This window comes from Ostrea edulis, chromosome 4 (genome assembly GCF_947568905.1).
Source record: "Ostrea edulis chromosome 4, xbOstEdul1.1, whole genome shotgun sequence".
In the NCBI taxonomy this organism is placed as follows: domain Eukaryota; kingdom Metazoa; phylum Mollusca; class Bivalvia; order Ostreida; family Ostreidae; genus Ostrea; species Ostrea edulis.
In genome coordinates, this window is record NC_079167.1 from 13164491 (window position 1) to 13181840 (window position 17350).

The 17350-nt window shown below is 36.3% G+C and overlaps 1 protein-coding gene across 1 annotated transcript in view; it reads left to right on the top strand.

The window, feature by feature from the left end:
• Nucleotides 1–636: 636 nt before the first annotated feature.
• LOC125670356 (substance-K receptor-like) overlaps nt 637–17350 on the top strand; it is a 25129-nt gene continuing 8415 nt past the window's right edge. The window contains exon 1 of the mRNA XM_048905470.2: nt 637–1644. Within this exon, the coding sequence (XP_048761427.1) occupies nt 901–1644 (744 nt within the window). The 5' untranslated portion in view covers nt 637–900. The remainder of the gene's footprint in view (nt 1645–17350) is intronic.

The following is a 17350-nucleotide window of genomic DNA, read 5'->3' on the forward strand; positions in this document are numbered from 1 at the left end:
ATTCACCCTTGTCATAAGTGTATCAATTTGGCTTTATATGATTGTAAAAAAAAAAATGTTGTGAACACATTTTGACATCCTGAAGCTCAATATGCAATGCATTAGGGTTGCTAATTTCACGTTGATTAAGTCTACATGATGCTGACAACACCTCCCAACATAGCCAGAGTATACAAAACAGTTTTCCCCCTAGCGAACTCTCTTGATGGCCAAATATGATACAAAGTACATTGCCGCCATCGTAAATCAAAGGAACATTCGTTCGATCTTATCATTTTTCTTTTCATGGAGTACTCCTGGGATAATATTTTAATTATCTCCCGATGAATAGGGAGGGCACTACACCTATTTATCTGTACACAAACATGTATATACTCTCCCAATGCAGCAGAAAAAATATGTGACGGTGTGCTGTTGTTTTATTAGGCGAAACTTGCAATAAAATCACAACCGCTTTTAGAAATGTTTCGCAATAGCACGCATTTGCAATACCGATGCATAAATGGTTTGATGTATAAGAGCTATCTGAGAACAATATCTTAGCGCCTGTTCATATTACAGGGATAACAGACGCTGCTTGATGAACATAAAAATCACGGGATGAAATTCAACTGTAGTGAGAGTGACGACAGCAGTGTGTCTTCTGCTCTCTGACGTTTGGGGAGAATCCGGAGAACACTTGCTCTTATGATGATATCGGTGATAGCAAAGATACAATGGACAAGTTTATTTAAACTATTGATGGAAATCTCAGTGCAATTGACGAGCTCATCAGTCGCTTAAGCTAACCAATTGAAGGCAATCACACACATTCGCCTCTATGGTTTGTTACAAATTTGGAAGATACATTTCACTTGGAGACAGAATTTGATTGGCTGACTCTATTCGGGAATTCTGAACATGGCTATTCATCAGTACCATTCTCGTGAAGCTATTAATTATAGCCTTGAAAATAATACAAATCAGTCTGATATAGGTAATTTTAATTTGACACGAGATACCTTTATTGGACTGGCCGTACTATACGCTTTTACCACTATTTTAGCCATAGTTGGAAATCTATTGGTGGTCGTTGTGTTCATAAGAGGAAAGAGATCACGGACAGATTTGCGCCACTTTTTGATAAATTTAGCTATCGCGGATTTGTTAATGGGATTATTTTGTATGCCTTTTACTTTTGCTGATGCTATATACAACATGTGGATATTTTCTGCACCAGTATGCCCCATTGTCTTGTGTATACAAATCATTTCAGTTGCGGCAAGTGTTTTTACAAATATGGCTATTGCTGTGGACCGCTTCATTGTAGTTACATACCCTCTGAAACACCGTTTCACCCAGGAACGCTCCAGGTATATAATTTTTGTGATATGGACGGCGGCCGCGGCCTTGTCCTCTGTACAATTATTTGTGGGGAGGGCACATAACGATGGCATGGGCGGTCACCTTGTATGTGACGAGATATGGCCCTCCAAAAGGTCCAGAAAGATATACACCATCACAGTGTTGTTGAGTACTTATATCATACCTTTGGTGATAATCACAGTGGCCTATGCGGTAGTGGGATTCTTACTGTGGAAGAGAACGCCACCTGGAAATAAGGACCACTTCCGGGACTTCCTACAATGGAGATCCAAAATAAAGGTAAGAAACTGTGTGTCCGTGGGTTCTATGGTTTCTACTAGATTTGGAATAAATTCTTTGCAGACTGCTGACCAAATGATATTTTTTGCAGATTAATGGATGAATAAAAATATTTTATATATTGTTAACGAATGATAACGATGATTGAAAATCATCTTGATCTTAACCCAATTGAAATTCAAAAGGATATATATATTTATATTAAAAATCCAACAGCTTCATAGCCTTACCAGCAAAACATAATCTTTTTGATTCTTGGTTAACTGTGGATCTCAACAATCCATAGCACGCCACACTTGTATACAGGCATACACAGAGATAGACAGACAGACACACACACACAGAGAGACAGACAGACACACACACACACACACACACACACACACACACACACACACACTGATTGAATATACTCAACTAATGTCATTCTTTCACTGGAATATGACAAAATCCAACTACTCTCTCTCTCTCTCTCTCTCTCTCTCTCTCTCTCTCTCATACATGTATATATATAGATAGATAGATAGAATAAGGAAGAAAAGTGATAATCTGAGTTTGCCTTACAGGCAATTTGTTGTCTCCGATAATCTATTATTCTCAACCGGTATTCTATAACATGGATGCACAGTATCACAACCAAGAACGGTAATCTTATTATGAAATCCGCAAGGAGCTATCCAGTGTTTAACCAAGCATTTAAAGAGTCTCATTCCCTGCAGTGTACAGTATACTTGGCTTGTAATTTACTTCCAAACGCAGTAATTCCCTCTCGTAACCGTCCAGTCTTTCAATAAAAGATCGTTTGATTATTTTAAATAACGACATTGGAGCATGGAATCAATGTCAGTTTATGCAATTCTTTGCATCCATGAATACAAAGTTGTAAAACCGTTCTAATACTCAAGCGAAACAGATGGGGTAAGAATGAAAATGGCAAACAGAAGATGAAGGAATGCTATTTGTTACAAAGAAAAAGAGTTTGTCATAAAGTTTTATTGAAAGCAACCCGTTTCAAATTCATTTAATGTTATTGGGGGGAGATAAGAGGCTGCATGTGTAAAGAAACAGTAACTTCGAATTCATCTGACAGAATTCGACTACCTTCTTCAGAGAATCACTCAACAAATCGATATACCTGGGAGAAATCACAAAGACTTTCAAATACTTTAATTAACTGATAACATCATCAGTCATTTGCGGCTCTTAATCATTGTAGTAATTTGGAGGGAATAAAAGTCATTAATTTTCCTGACTTAGTTCAACAGCTTTTACAAATCTAGATGAAGGCGTAAACAAATTATAAGAGAAGTGGGCCCCTTTGGATTAAATCTTCGCCGATGCCAGGATTGATGTGTGGGTTTACATAACCTGGATAATAGATGATGTAAACCATCATAATGAGAAGATGCCTTTCTTCAGCATCATGTATTTGAGAAGTTTTTAATTGCGAAACTGTAACTCGCTGAAAAAAGGGACAGTAGATAAAGCGCATGGCTTTGTGGACCATAATGACGCTTTTGGTATTAGAATTGTTGATAGTAGTTATATCGCCATTAGTTTACACACTAGTGGCCCGTTGTCCGTGTCGCGTGTGTAGGTTGTCCCGTGTGTGGAATTTCCAGTACTAGTATTTATCAACATACCTAGATGCAAAAAATAAAACATGATTATCATGCATTGTATTACGAATTGTTATGTTTTTGTTATAAAGCTGACTGTAAGTAGTAAATAAATGTGATGGGTACAACGTCCTCAAAAATTAGTAAAATGAAAAAAAAAAATCCACAACCAAACCAAACCAAACCAAACAAAAAACAGCCACACAAAACTGTGTAATCAATACCATTAATGATTAGTACATTATTGTAGATGCAAGATTTAGATGAAATGTATTTGACAAGCGTGCTTTCATATATAATGCATGTAATTGTAAAAGGTTGAAGTATCTTGTTTTATCGTCGATGGTTTGTCCATGTATATTGTTTTACGTACGATTGTTTGTTTATTTTTTTTACGTCCTATTGTTTGTTTATTGTTTTACGTCCTATTGTTTTTTATTGTTTTACGTCCGATTGTTTGTTTATTGTTTTACGTCCTATTGTTTTTTATTGTTTTACGTACGATTGTTTGTATATTGTTTTACGTACGATTGTTTGTTTATTGTTTTACGTCCGATTGTTTGTTTATTGTTTTACGTACGATTGTTTGTTTATTGTTTTAGGTCCGATTGTTTGTATATTGTTTTACGTACGATTGTTTGTTTATTGTTTTACGTCCTATTGTTTGTTTATTGTTTTACGTCCTATTGTTTTTTATTGTTTTACGTCCGATTGTTTGTTTATTGTTTTAAGTACGATTGTTTGTTTATTGTTTTACGTCCTATTGTTTGTTTATTGTTTTACGTACGATTGTTTGTTTATTGTTTTACGTCCGATTGTTTGTTTATTGTTTTATGTACGATTGTTTGTTTATTGTTTTACGTCCGATTGTTTGTTTATTGTTTTACGTCCGATTGTTTGTTTATTGTTTTACGTCCTATTGTTTGTTTATTGTTTTACGTACGATTGTTTGTTTATTGTTTTACGCCCGATTCGATGATTTTTTACACGTATAGAGAGACATGAAGCGCTACTTTGACTTATGCTCGGCGCTTATGGCCATAAGATGGAGGATTCTTTATCGTGCCACACCTACCGCGCATACCGCGACTAGAGACCTCCGTTTTAAAGTCATATCCGAAAAACCTACATGTAGGCCTGTGACTTTTATGAGAAGTTGAATGTAACGAACAGTGATTAATCTCACAACTCCTATAGGGAATACAAAATTAAGAGTTGGGCAAACACGAACCCCTGGGGTTTTAATGTCGGGCACTTGGTGAAGGAACAGTCACTACCAGTGTTAAACGACGCGGCGCCGGAATCCAACCCGGGCTTCCCGGTTGTGAAGCGATTGCCCTAACCACTACCGCGACCGGCATTTTTCTGTTACCCTCGATGAAATGAACATTTTTCCAGGCGTAACAAACTTATTAGACATGGAACATTTCGTATGTCTTTGATTTTCGGGGGGAAAACCCCACTGTAGTATGAAATAATTCATAACTTGCCAAACGTAAGTCGTCATAATATCGCTTGCATTGTATAAATCTTTTTTATGTAACGTTATTTCATAATATTTACAGTTACAATGTTTTTGCTTTTGATATCTTTACAAATTGTAATCATAGCCATTTCCTGATGAAGGCGATGTAGATGTAAACAATGTGCGTATGAATCTTGGTAAATAGAGTGTGTCTATTTTAACAGCTGTGGATTCCTACAGAAGTGAAAGTAAAATGTAAATATAAGATATTAATAAAGTTTTTGAAAATTATCTGAGGATATGAACTACAACGTTTCATGCTCACACTTCATGAAGCGTGGCAGTTCATAACCACACGTATACTACAACGTTTCATGCTCACACTTCATGAAGCGTGGCAGTTCATAACCACACGTATACTACAACGTTTCATGCTCACACTTCATGAAGCGTGGCAGTTCATAACCACACGTATTTTCAATCTTAAATAGATGACGTCATGATATGGCTCATGAATATCAACGTCATAACGCTTTTTTTAAAAAATTGAAAACTTTATATTCAAACGTATTCCTTCATAACAATCATATAACAAATAACGCTCCGATCGTCAGATCCTGATACTTCTGCTGGTAGAACACCTGACTAGAGCTTCACAAACCCCACGTTAGAATCCAGGTCTGATCCTTTGCATTTTCCCCTTTCTTTTACATTTGGTGCCGTAGATCAGTCCTCGGAACTGTCTGGTGAAAATGCCTGCATTGGGATAAAGATCCTGGTTAATGTCTTTAAGATGTAAAGACATTTAAAGAGGGAGGAATGTTGCGGTCATATGAATACAATCTCAAGTGCCAAATAGTTCAGTTCGTTGAGCACTTTCTTGGAATACCAATATGGCCCGTTGCATTTGCTCTCTACAAAAACGTAGCCAGTGTATAACAAGAATCGATTAGTATGAAAAGGTGACGATAACGAACAGTGATCAATTTCATAAGTCCTAGAAAGAATGCAAAGTTAAGAGTAAGTTAAACGCAAATCCCTGGACATCTCAGAGGTGGAATCAGGTGTCTAGGAGGAGTAAGCATCCCTTGTCGATCGGTCACTCTCGCCGTGATCCCTGTATCAGGTAAATGGATCAATACGTAGTCAAATTCAGTGTGAAAAGAGCGGCCCAACAATTGGTATGAAACACGTCACAGCATTTGACTCAATGACAGATTGTATTGGTAAATTAGATCGTTTTAACAACCATGGAATCTCCGAAATGTTGACTTTAAACAAGACCCCAGTAACATCAACTTATTTGTCAGTAGCATGCCTCGATTTAATAAGAGTACCGAAAACGATACATAATGCGCCCGTGAAAAGCTTATATAGGATGTTTTCCTAAGTCATGATTTGTATAACTTTGTTTCAGGTAGTATCAGCCATCATGAGGCTGTGGCATACTTTCTTTGTATCGTATGAATAAAGGGTATTGGCTTAAAACTGTGACAAGAGATAAAAAGACAAACCAAGAGTTCTGTGTGTAAAATATTTCCCCAAATTTGACCAAGTTTAGCGACCTGTAAATATTCTAAACATCAGAGAAAATTAAAAATTGTTGATTTTCCAGTCTTAATAGCTTCAAAGCTGTTACAGGATTTAAAAGGACAACCTGTAATTTTCTCAAAATTTAAAGATCACCAAAATCCTTGCTACATGCACGTATTCAATACCCATACAAACACTCTGAAAATAAGAAGGCTCTCACTTGCAAACTGTGGGAGGAGTTAGGAGTTAGACAGACAAATCGTGTACTTTCTATGCAAATTTCCTAACGACTGATTTTGATGTAATTTTCTATTTTAAAAAAATCAAAATCCTTGCCAGATGTTCTTCAAACAAGAAAGTCCTCACGTGACGTTAGCCGGACTAATTATGTACCCTCCATATAACATTAATTTTCAAGTAAGTGGATTTTGTTCGACACATCTCGCGATGCACGATATTTAAGCGAGTTTTAATTGAAAAATTATTACTCAAATAATCTGACACGTATTCATCTCATTCTTACAAATATATTTTTCCAGAGGAATACTTTCATCATATACTGATTGAAATTTATTGCATTGTTTTATGCCATCAGCAATTCCGAGTTCACTGTCCCCTTTTGTTGAAAAGGGCGATTTTCTAGAAGTAATATACTCGTGATCGCCTTTCTTTGCAAATAAGAAAAACTAGGCACTAAGCGCTCTCCTTACCGGGTTCCACTCGCCACTCAACATTCTGGCTTTTATTGGAATTGGAACATTAAATTGTGTTCTCGGGGGACGAATTATGCTATCAACAACTGGACGAACAACTCCAAATATCAGAGAGAGAGAGAGAGAGAGAGAGAGAGAGAGAGAGAGAGAGAGAGAACGTGTTGTGAGACGGAAAATATAGGACTAAATTGATGTAAAAAGGGAACACCAGTGACCAGAACATATATCAAAAGTAGTATAACATTTATGAAGATTTGTCCAAATTTCAATTTCGTTGTTCAATGTTTCATACCAAAAATTGGCGAGATCTGTTTATACGATCAGTTCATTAACCAAATCGCGCATATCTACGAGTACAAGCATGCATATCAGATCTTGTCCAATACGATAAATATAGTTAGACGTGATAAAATCCTGCTGAAAATCTAATTTTAGTCATTATGAATCGAAATATTGCTGTAAAACTCGCTATTAGTCCAAATATTACCGGTAACCAGGTTGAAGTATCCAATAAGCAGCCACCCTAGCAGCCACTATGGAAAATCATGATACATGAATTAACTTAAAGCATTTTTTAAATATAAAATGTCAATCGAAAGATGCATGATCCGCTTCGCTCACATGAGAGGGTTGTGTAAATGATGAATTGATTTATATGAGTGATATGTAATGAAAGGGTGGAAGCAAATGAAATTTACCGCACATGTCGGATCTTTTTAAGCAATATATTTTGCTATCTTGTATGAAAAAAAAAATGCACATTAAGACTTTAGTTCACTAGAATACTATGATCTTAAACAGATATTAAATAAAAATGAATGGATGGATTTGATAAGGAAAACTACATGATGTGAGGTCTTTTATAATCTCCAGATCATGTACCATTTGAAATTATATTGCATCAAAAGATTATTTCAGTAAAATAGCTCACCCGAAGAGTAATTAATTTTACCTTATTACAAACAAATCTACTAAAGGAATTTTTTGAGAAAGTATTTCAAGGGAAAAGAAGGTTGAACAATAAAACAACAAGAAAGTAGATCATTATTATCAAAGACTGTGGTTAAATTCACCTGAACTTTGACATTATTCTAATTTCATAATCGTAATCGTAATAAGAGATTACCGATGGCCCCTGTAGCGCTAATTGACAAGGTAGAACGAACCCCAGGACAAGGTAGGGGAGACCCCTTAGGGCTATCATCAAGCTGTAGAGGTACCACCTAGTGGCGCCAAGGATCGGATTTGGAATCCTCATTTCTATTCGTCATGGGTGGAAAAGGGGGGGGGGGTACCATTGAACGTGGGAGGGGACCTTACGAGATACTTCATACTATACAGTCACGAGGTCTGAGATACTCAAAGACGTTGTCTAGCTCATGTGAACCTTTCTTTTGTTTGTGTGTTTTGTTTTTACGTCCCATCGAGATTTTCTCTCACACATTTAGACCTATGCTTTACACTCAGGGTCGTAGCAGTGGGGGTTCTTAAACATACCAACGTGTGTCGCGACACGGAACCTCCAGCTTTAAGGTCGTATCCGAAAGACCCATGATTCTCACTTCTAAATGCGGAGCGTTTGGCGAAGGAGCAATCACTACCAGTACACATATTTACGTCATAGGTTTGACACATGGCACGAACGGGGCTCGAATTCACGACTACCCTGTTACAAAGCGAACGATCTACCACTGAGCTACCGCGATCGTATCTCATATAGAATGATAATGATTAAGAGTTTAAATTTGCACTCGCTAACGTTAATCTTTGAAGACAGGGCGGATCGTACCTCGAGACAAGGCAGAGGTCATCATGGGCTAATTTCCCCCGCCTTTAGTTTGAAACTGTAGGAGTACGACACGATGGCTTCAAGGGATTGGGATATATTTGGAGTCCCAATTTCTACTGTCATGGGAAAAAGGAACAAAGTGACTATTGGACGGTAAGGAGACCGTAGGAGGTACTCTATCTCATACTGACAAGAGCTCTTTGATGTAGTTTAGCTCATCTGAACTATGCCATTTCCTCATCTCATAGTCGATAGCCGAGTTTGATTACTGCTCCTCTAGCGCTAATCTTTGAAGACAAGGTGGAAAAGAACCCTGGAAAAGGGCAGAGGACCCATTTATCCCCCACCTGGGGCTACAAGGGATAAAGTGAAAATTGGTTAGTGTAGAGGGTACTCCATCCCATTAATACAAGAGATTTTGTTTTACCCAAAAGTGTTGTTTAGCTCGCTTGAACATTTTTCCTATTTCGTAGACAATATAAGGATTTAGCGCAGTTTTTGACGATAAGGGGGATGAACCCCGGGGCAAGGTAGAGGATACTTAGGGCTATCATTCCCCACCATCAGTTTGGGGCTTCAGGTTACCACTCGGTGACTCCAGGGGGTCGGAGCATATTTGGAATCCCAGTTTCTACTCTGTCGTGGGAGGAATGCCCAAAATAGCCACTGGACGGGGTATGACACCCTACAAGGTACACGATCTTATTATTTTCCACTTGATGGTATCCCCTACAGCCCCAATAAGAAGGCTGAGAAAGACAGTCTTAGGGGTCCTTTACCATGCCCCGTTGTTCTTTCCGGATTAGCACATTAAACTCTTACATTGTGAAATACAAAAGAACGACAAAGTTCAGACGAGTTAACCTAACACTTTTGGGTGTCACGGACGTCTAGGATGGAGTATCTCTTAGGGACTCCTGTCATATCTAGTGGTCACTTTGTTCCTTTCTCCAATGGCAGTAGAAATAGGGACTCCATATCTGACCCAATCCCTGGAGCCACGCACCAGGTGGTACCTCTACAGCCACATAGCGGGGAATTATAGTCCTAGGGGACTCCTACATTCCCTGGGGTTTGTTCGGAATTAACTTTAAAGATTGGCACTAGAAGGGCAGTCATTAGACTCTGATATTGCTTCACAACAGGTAAGTCCCGGGTTCGACTATCGATATCCGTGCCGCATCTAACCTTAGGCATATAGTATAGGTAATGACTGTTCCTTTGTCAGGCGTCTGGTATTAGAAGTGAAAGTCATGAGTCTTTCGGATATGACCTTAAAAATGGAAACCACGTGTCATGGTAGCCTGCTATGACCTTGAGTCGCCATACATAGGTCAAAATTTGTGGCACTTCACCTACAACTTTATCATCAGTGAAAAATTCTCAAACGGGCTGTTAGAATTTTCACCAAAAATATAAAGAAGAAGGAACGACTTTCATACCCGCCAGATCAGCCTGCAGTGTAGTGCACATTGTAAAATTCTGTAGCTGCAATTCCAACGCAATATAAACTGTAACAACAAGGCATTGCCCTTTGTCTTTATTGCCTACTGAGTTTGTGCCAGAGAGGTCTACTTTAGTTTACATATTTTATTGTCAAACAAGTTAAAGAAAGTCATAAGACGTTTGTTAATTGGAAGTTATACTCCAAAGACACCATTTGTCTCCGTGCAGACAGTTTAATCGAACAAGCCTCTCTGTTCAAGATCAGTAACCAATCATATGTTTTCGCAATGTCGCATTTCAAAGAGGCTAATGTATTATTGTAAATAAGAATCGCTTGTAAAATCTCAGGAGGGCTAAGGGATTGCAAGTCAAATGTTTTATAAAAGCACAATTATATCATGTCCATTAAAGTGTAAATGCAAGAGACTATAAGACGATCCATGTTTGAGACAAAGAGAGAGAGAGAGAGAAAGAAAGAAAGAAAGAGAAAGAAAGAGAGAGAGATGTGGCTGATTGACAAGAACTGAGTGGCAGCAAAGGTACTACATTTATGTGAGAAATATCCAATCCGCCGAGTTCTGTTATTCCTTTTCCGAAAGTGGTCGATTTTTTAATTAATTTTTTTTTGACGAAGGATAAAATAATTTAATTGGCTTTGATTTTGCTGGCTGTATAATTCAGAAAGTGCATATATTTTTAGAATATTACCGGTGTTAATTTTATGTGTATAAAATTGAAAAGCGAATTGTGTGCCAAGATATGATAAAGTCACATATCTATACTTCCTGTTAAGCCATAAATATCAGTTCTCATGCGATTTTGAAATTCATCACCATCGCATCCAATAAGCGTGAATTTTACGGACTAAAATATGGAAATCTACAGGACTATGCATATCTAGGATCAAAGAACGAATACATATGCTGGGTGCATGTAAACAGTTCATTAAAACTGACTGCAAATTGGATCAACATAGGACAGTATCAAAAATTAGTATCGACATTTCTAATTGTGAAATGCAGTTCTGTGTTTGTGATAGATATTTACACTGAATTGATTTTTTTTTCTCGATTTCTAATTCATATTCTTGATACTTTCGTCCTGTACTTTTATATAACATACTTGGAAACTGCATGCGCTGTACATGTGATATCTACGTTATGGATTTCTTTTTATGTTTTGCTTTGACTATGATGCCATATTTCATTTTACTGTAAGATATAGCGAACTCAGTCAATCAATCGAAATCAATTAAACCTTGTAATGATAAATAAAATTATCATGATAAGTAAGATACCCCATGTTGTTTTTGTTTTGTCATAATTTTATCTTAGTAAGAGGAATCGACGTAGAAAGCTGTTTCCTGAGTGAGAGAAAAAGTAAAATGATTTTAAAAATTTAAAAGGAATGTAAAACTAGTACATGTATATCTATACTAACATCATTTTACCATGTCACCTAAGTAGGGTTTTAAGTAGTCATTGAGTATGCTGGGAAATAATTATGGAAAATTCATTGTTATTTCTAAAAGACAGCAATCAAGCAAACCGAGGAAACAATAACATGGTGGGCCCTAACACGTCATTCACGTGTCAGTCATACTACAGGCAGAGCTTGCTTCTCAACGGATAACATCTTCAATTCAAACTTTCGGATTAAATAGTACATTTTCATTAATCTACCGAAGTATTTGAGATCAGTTTTTGTACAATTTAGACGCGGTATTGTACCATTAGGCTCTTCCGTAGCTTCTTCGAGAGACTGAGGATGCTATGAAATTATCAAAATTGGTAAAATGATATATTTTTTTTCAGCGAAGGAATCGCTGTCAATGTACACTTTTTCAAAAATTATTTGTTTACTTTTTGTGACTTATTGTTCAAGAAACTCACCAGATATATCAAGTTTTTATTCAATATTAATAACAAACGTCTGTGTCAAACTTAATTGGTCAAATACTTTAGGTAATTCACGGAAAACCACACATTTATCTATACTTTGGACAATATTGCAATAAGTTTCCAAGAACTCTCAATTAAATCCAAGAAAACTCACGTAAGGGGAAAACTTCTTAATAATCAGATAATATATTAGATGTTTTATTTTTATAAGAAATAGGATTGTATTCATGTAAAATAAAATGTTTTAGTGTGAAAATAATTGTATACAGGATTGAAAATAACATCTAAAAGTTTTATCGGCCTGTAATTATAGCGTGGTTAGAAAGATGGGTTGTCTACTATAGAAGAGAGGTTTTCTAAAAGTCATGATATGTTTAGGGGTTGTTAAAATGTCTATTGAAGAGCACATGTGATTGTTAAAATGAGACACAACATTTGCAGCAAGAATGTCACCTTGGTGACTTTGTGCATTAAGTTAGCCCCTAACTGTGATCAGATCCAGCTTACAGTCGTAGGAAACACAGTCCCACACAATAACTGATCCACCACCAAACGGAATCGTCTATATGATATTTCGTTCAGCATATGCAGTTCTAGGTTGCCGCCATACACGTATTCGTCCATCTGTGATATGTAGCAAAAAACGACTCTCGTCCAACCAATGGGCTTTCCTCTAAGAGGCTAGTTTCCAACGTTAGCGATCTTGACACCAATGCATACGTGCTGTTTTATTGTTGGGTGTAAGCAAAGGTCTCTTTATGGGTCTTCTTGCACGATATCCAACTGACTTCAGTCGATTCCGCACTATTCTTATTGATAGTAAACGATGTGGCAACCATTTCCTTTATAAGATCTGAGCTATTAGTAGAAACGTTTCGTCTAACCATCCTTCTGAGTGCATTGTCCTCCCAAACAGATGTTTTACGGGGGTCTTTCAGATCTTCCAGATTTTTTACGTCATTTGTAAACTAGTGCTTTCTGACAACTTTACAGATGGTTGAAGGATTCACTTTGATGACCAATTTGTCTTAATGACATACCTACTTCCCTCATTCCAATAATATGCCATCGGATTGTATTTGAAATTTTGATGTGCTGGAAAGGTAAAACTAATTTGTCAAACTGTACAGACCAAATAAAGAGCTAAAGCACTGTGTATAAAACTCGCTGTTTGAAGTGAGTAAAATAGTTGCACGAGCAATTTTTGGTCAACTACATCGACAATAGACAATTGAATAAGAAACAATGCTACTGACGTGTTACAACATATATAAAAATTTAAAGAATTCAATGGTCATTTATTTCTCAAGAGATGAAAAGAAGTCTGCCATGGTAAATAATACTTATCAAAATTGGAAAACAGCTCACAAGCAGTCATTTGGAGCTAAAGGAGAGCTCAATGTAAATCATATATTATTCAAAGCCTTATCTTTGATTTGATATAATGTATTCTCCTTCTTTTTGTATCAATTTTAAACACCATCTCAAACGCCTTAGCGTTTATTACGGAAGGTTGCTAAGGGTGTTACTATGACAACCGTAGCGTCACATATACTGTGATAACCATATTATTATATGATAATTTGAAAATAAGTTACAGCTACTGCATGTCCACTACAAGATAAAATATCCATTGGTTCATTGATGTTTATGACCCATGCAATCCCTAATTTGTCTTTTTCCATTCCACTGTTAGTATAGTGTCGAACTGACAGACAATATGTTACTTAAACACTGTAGTTGTATTAGGTCTATATTGAAATTCTGTGTTTAAACACGTGGTATGTAATTTAATGGTACTCGGAGACTGAAATATTAGTACAAAAATAATACAAAGAGAGAGCTGCATGCCCGATATCTGAATGCCACTAATGTCGTACATAATAATTGCTGTTACTTTGCAAGCCTGAGAACAAACTAATTGCAATTTGTTTCTACACACCCCCGCGGTAGATAGAACCTCGTCTCGATTTCAATTTTATACGCGACACAAAACAATAATCCACTGCTGATGAAATTGTATGTAAAGACATTCCTAAATATGGTAGTTTGAATTAAGCAAGACTAGTGTGATACTGAACAACTACTACTGAACCAAAGTCCGGATCTAGTGTTACAAAATAGTTTGTATATTTGTGCTTATATGATTTAGGAAATCTGCATTGAAATACCATTTTGAATTGTGTGATTAGCTGTTGGTCTGATCCCCTATCAGGGTTTATATATTTTTCGTCATTTTTAATACATGTACATGACATTTTTTTTATCTCAATTTAATTAAAATCAAGTCCTCTCTAACATTTAGAGGAGATATGATTTTAATTAGATTGTTTTTCATCTTTACATTGGTTTTCATTTATTGACTCCGCTCAGCAAAAACAGATCTGCGGTGAGATTGTGTAGCATGAGGAAACATAAAAGTATATATGCATCTTAGAAAGAGATAAAACAAGAAGCTCATGGGCCACATCGCTCACCTGGGTCACCATGGACCATATTTAAAGATGTTGACTAAATATTCGCACGTATAAGTTTGATCCCCAACTGTGGCACCATCCTACCCCCTGGAGCCATGATTTTAACAAACTTGAATTTGCACTATGTCAGATAGCTGCCATGTAAATTTGAACTTGTCTGGCCCAGCGGTTCTTTAAAAGACGATTTTAAAAGCTTTTTTCCTATATATTCGCAAGCAAAACCCTGTTGTGACCCCATCCTACAACCAAAGGCCATGATTTTAACAAATTTGAATCTATGTCATGAAGCTTCCTTGTAAATTTGAACTTTTCTGGCCCACCGGTTCTTAGAAGAAGATTTTAAATGACCCCACCCAGTTTTTGCATTTTTGTGATTATCTCCCCTTTGAAGGGAGCATGACCCTTCATTTGAAAAAAAAAACTTGAATTCCCTGTACCCCTGGATAATTTGTACTAAGTTTGACTGAAATTGGCCTGCTGGTTCTGAGAAGATTGTTTTTAAATTTGCTAGTATATGTTCGCTATTTTGCTATTATATCCCTTTGGAGAAGGACATTGTCCCTCATTGGAACAAACTTGAATCCCCTTCATGGTTGCCAGGGGTAGGATGGGGCCACAAAAGGGTATAAAAGTTTTACATGCTGATATATATGAAAAATCTTTAAAAATATCTCTTGAACAATTTAAGGCCAGATGATATAAACAAATTTTTCTACCTTTAGCACTGAAGAGTTCCCATGGTAAAAAAATAGTTTGGTTGGTTTTGGTTTTCTCATTTATAGTTGTTTGGAACTCTTCTTTGTTTTAGGACCAGGAAGGGGGGGGGGGGTCAGTAAACAATGTAAACAGTTATGGTGCCAAAATCATTCAGGAGGAAATAATCAGGAAAAATTATTGGTAAAAAACGTCATCAAAGGTTACAGAATGCTACGAAAGGTTATGCATTATCCCTTGGACGTAAGATAGTGAATGTTGATGTGATCGAGGAGAAGTTGAATGAATCAAGAAAAAAGTGTTCAACTGGTAATAATTCACAAGAATGCCTAGGAAATGAAGACACACTCATATCCATCTGATGTACCAGAGAGTGAAGAATCGGAAGAAGAGCATGAGGAGATGATTTGATGGAGAAGTGGGAGACGAGTTGTGGAACTTGGAATTCTAGTGGACAATTTGGAAAAAGGTTGTGCTGCGTGTGGTAGACCACTAGATTTAACAACGCATACGACATTGTGAGGGCGAAACACGGTATGGACTTGGATCATTGCTTTATATGAGATGTCAGCAGGGAGTATGCAGCCATCTTTCTCCTGTTTCTACTGGGAAACGTCATAATGCAGAAACTAATGTAAAATGGCACATCAAATAGATCCTTTATTAGGCATTTCTTTATTTTTTTTTCAGAGATGAATATAGCAAAGGAAAATCAAGAGTGACAAAACAAAAACATAAAAACAAACCTGTAAAATCATAAATGCTATTGTAAATTATTTTCAGAAGTTGTAAAATTTTACTCTTATATTATGGGAGATAACTCTTCTTTGTCTTTAGAAAATCAGCCAATGTTATTTTTACAATTTTGCGTCTACTCAGAAAATTCACCCCGTATGGTATATGATTTTTAAGTTGATATTACACTTTAAACATTAAGTCAACATATTATGAAGTTTATTTTAATTTGTAAACCTTAACTGAGGGTGCAATGTCCATATATGTAATTTTATTGAAGCAGCAATTTATATTTTCCAAGTGTAAAATTTGTAATGCATTAATATTTTACACGTTATGTTGTAAATCTAATATCAGTACACTCTGTTCTCCCTGAAAACCATTTTTTTTAGGTATAGAAAAGGTAAACAAAAGAAGAATAAACTAATTTACCATGATAACTTTTGTTTTGTCCTTTTTTGGAAATACGGAAAATATTTCACTCTCCAAGTCAAAGGGGAAAAGAATTCAAGGAAATATATACTTTTATAAAAGAATAACATCATATAAAGTCTCTTCGAAAGAAAAAAATTGTTTGTATCATCTGCCCTTAAGATATAACTTTCATATTTTGTACATTCTTTACAAGACCTTTCATGTAATGCAATGGTGTGTGATCTTGTAACCTTGACCTCGAAGTTTGACCTACTTTTAATAAAATTCTGACCTATTCAATATGTCTTGAACTATTTAAGGTAGATCTTTCATATTTTGTATATATATTTCTCATGGTAAGACAATATATCATGACCTTGTGACTTTGAACTCGGAGTTTGGTTTACTTTGAAGAAAACATAACCTATTAAATATATCCAGGACTATCTTAGGTATGGTTTTCATATTTTGTATGTAGATTTTTATGACAAGACCTTTTGACACAATGGTGTTTAATCTTTTAACCTTGGAGTTTGACCTATACTTGTAATAAAAACCTGACCTATTCAATATCTTCTGAACTACACATGTATTTACGGAAGGGGTTTCATATTTTGTATAAAGATTCTTTATGGCAAGACCTCATTATTTTGTGAAGTTTAACCTTGTGTTATACCTACTTTTTAAGAATCTGACCTATTCAATGAAAGGTGAAGATAACAAACAGTGATCAATCTCATAACTCCTATAAGCAATACAAAATAGATAGTTGGGCAAACACGGACCCCTGGACACACCAGAGGTGGGATCAGGTGCCTAGAAGGAGTAAGCATCCCCTGTCGATATCGCCTGAACTATTTGATTGAGGTAGATCTTTCAGATTTTTAAAATATATTTCTT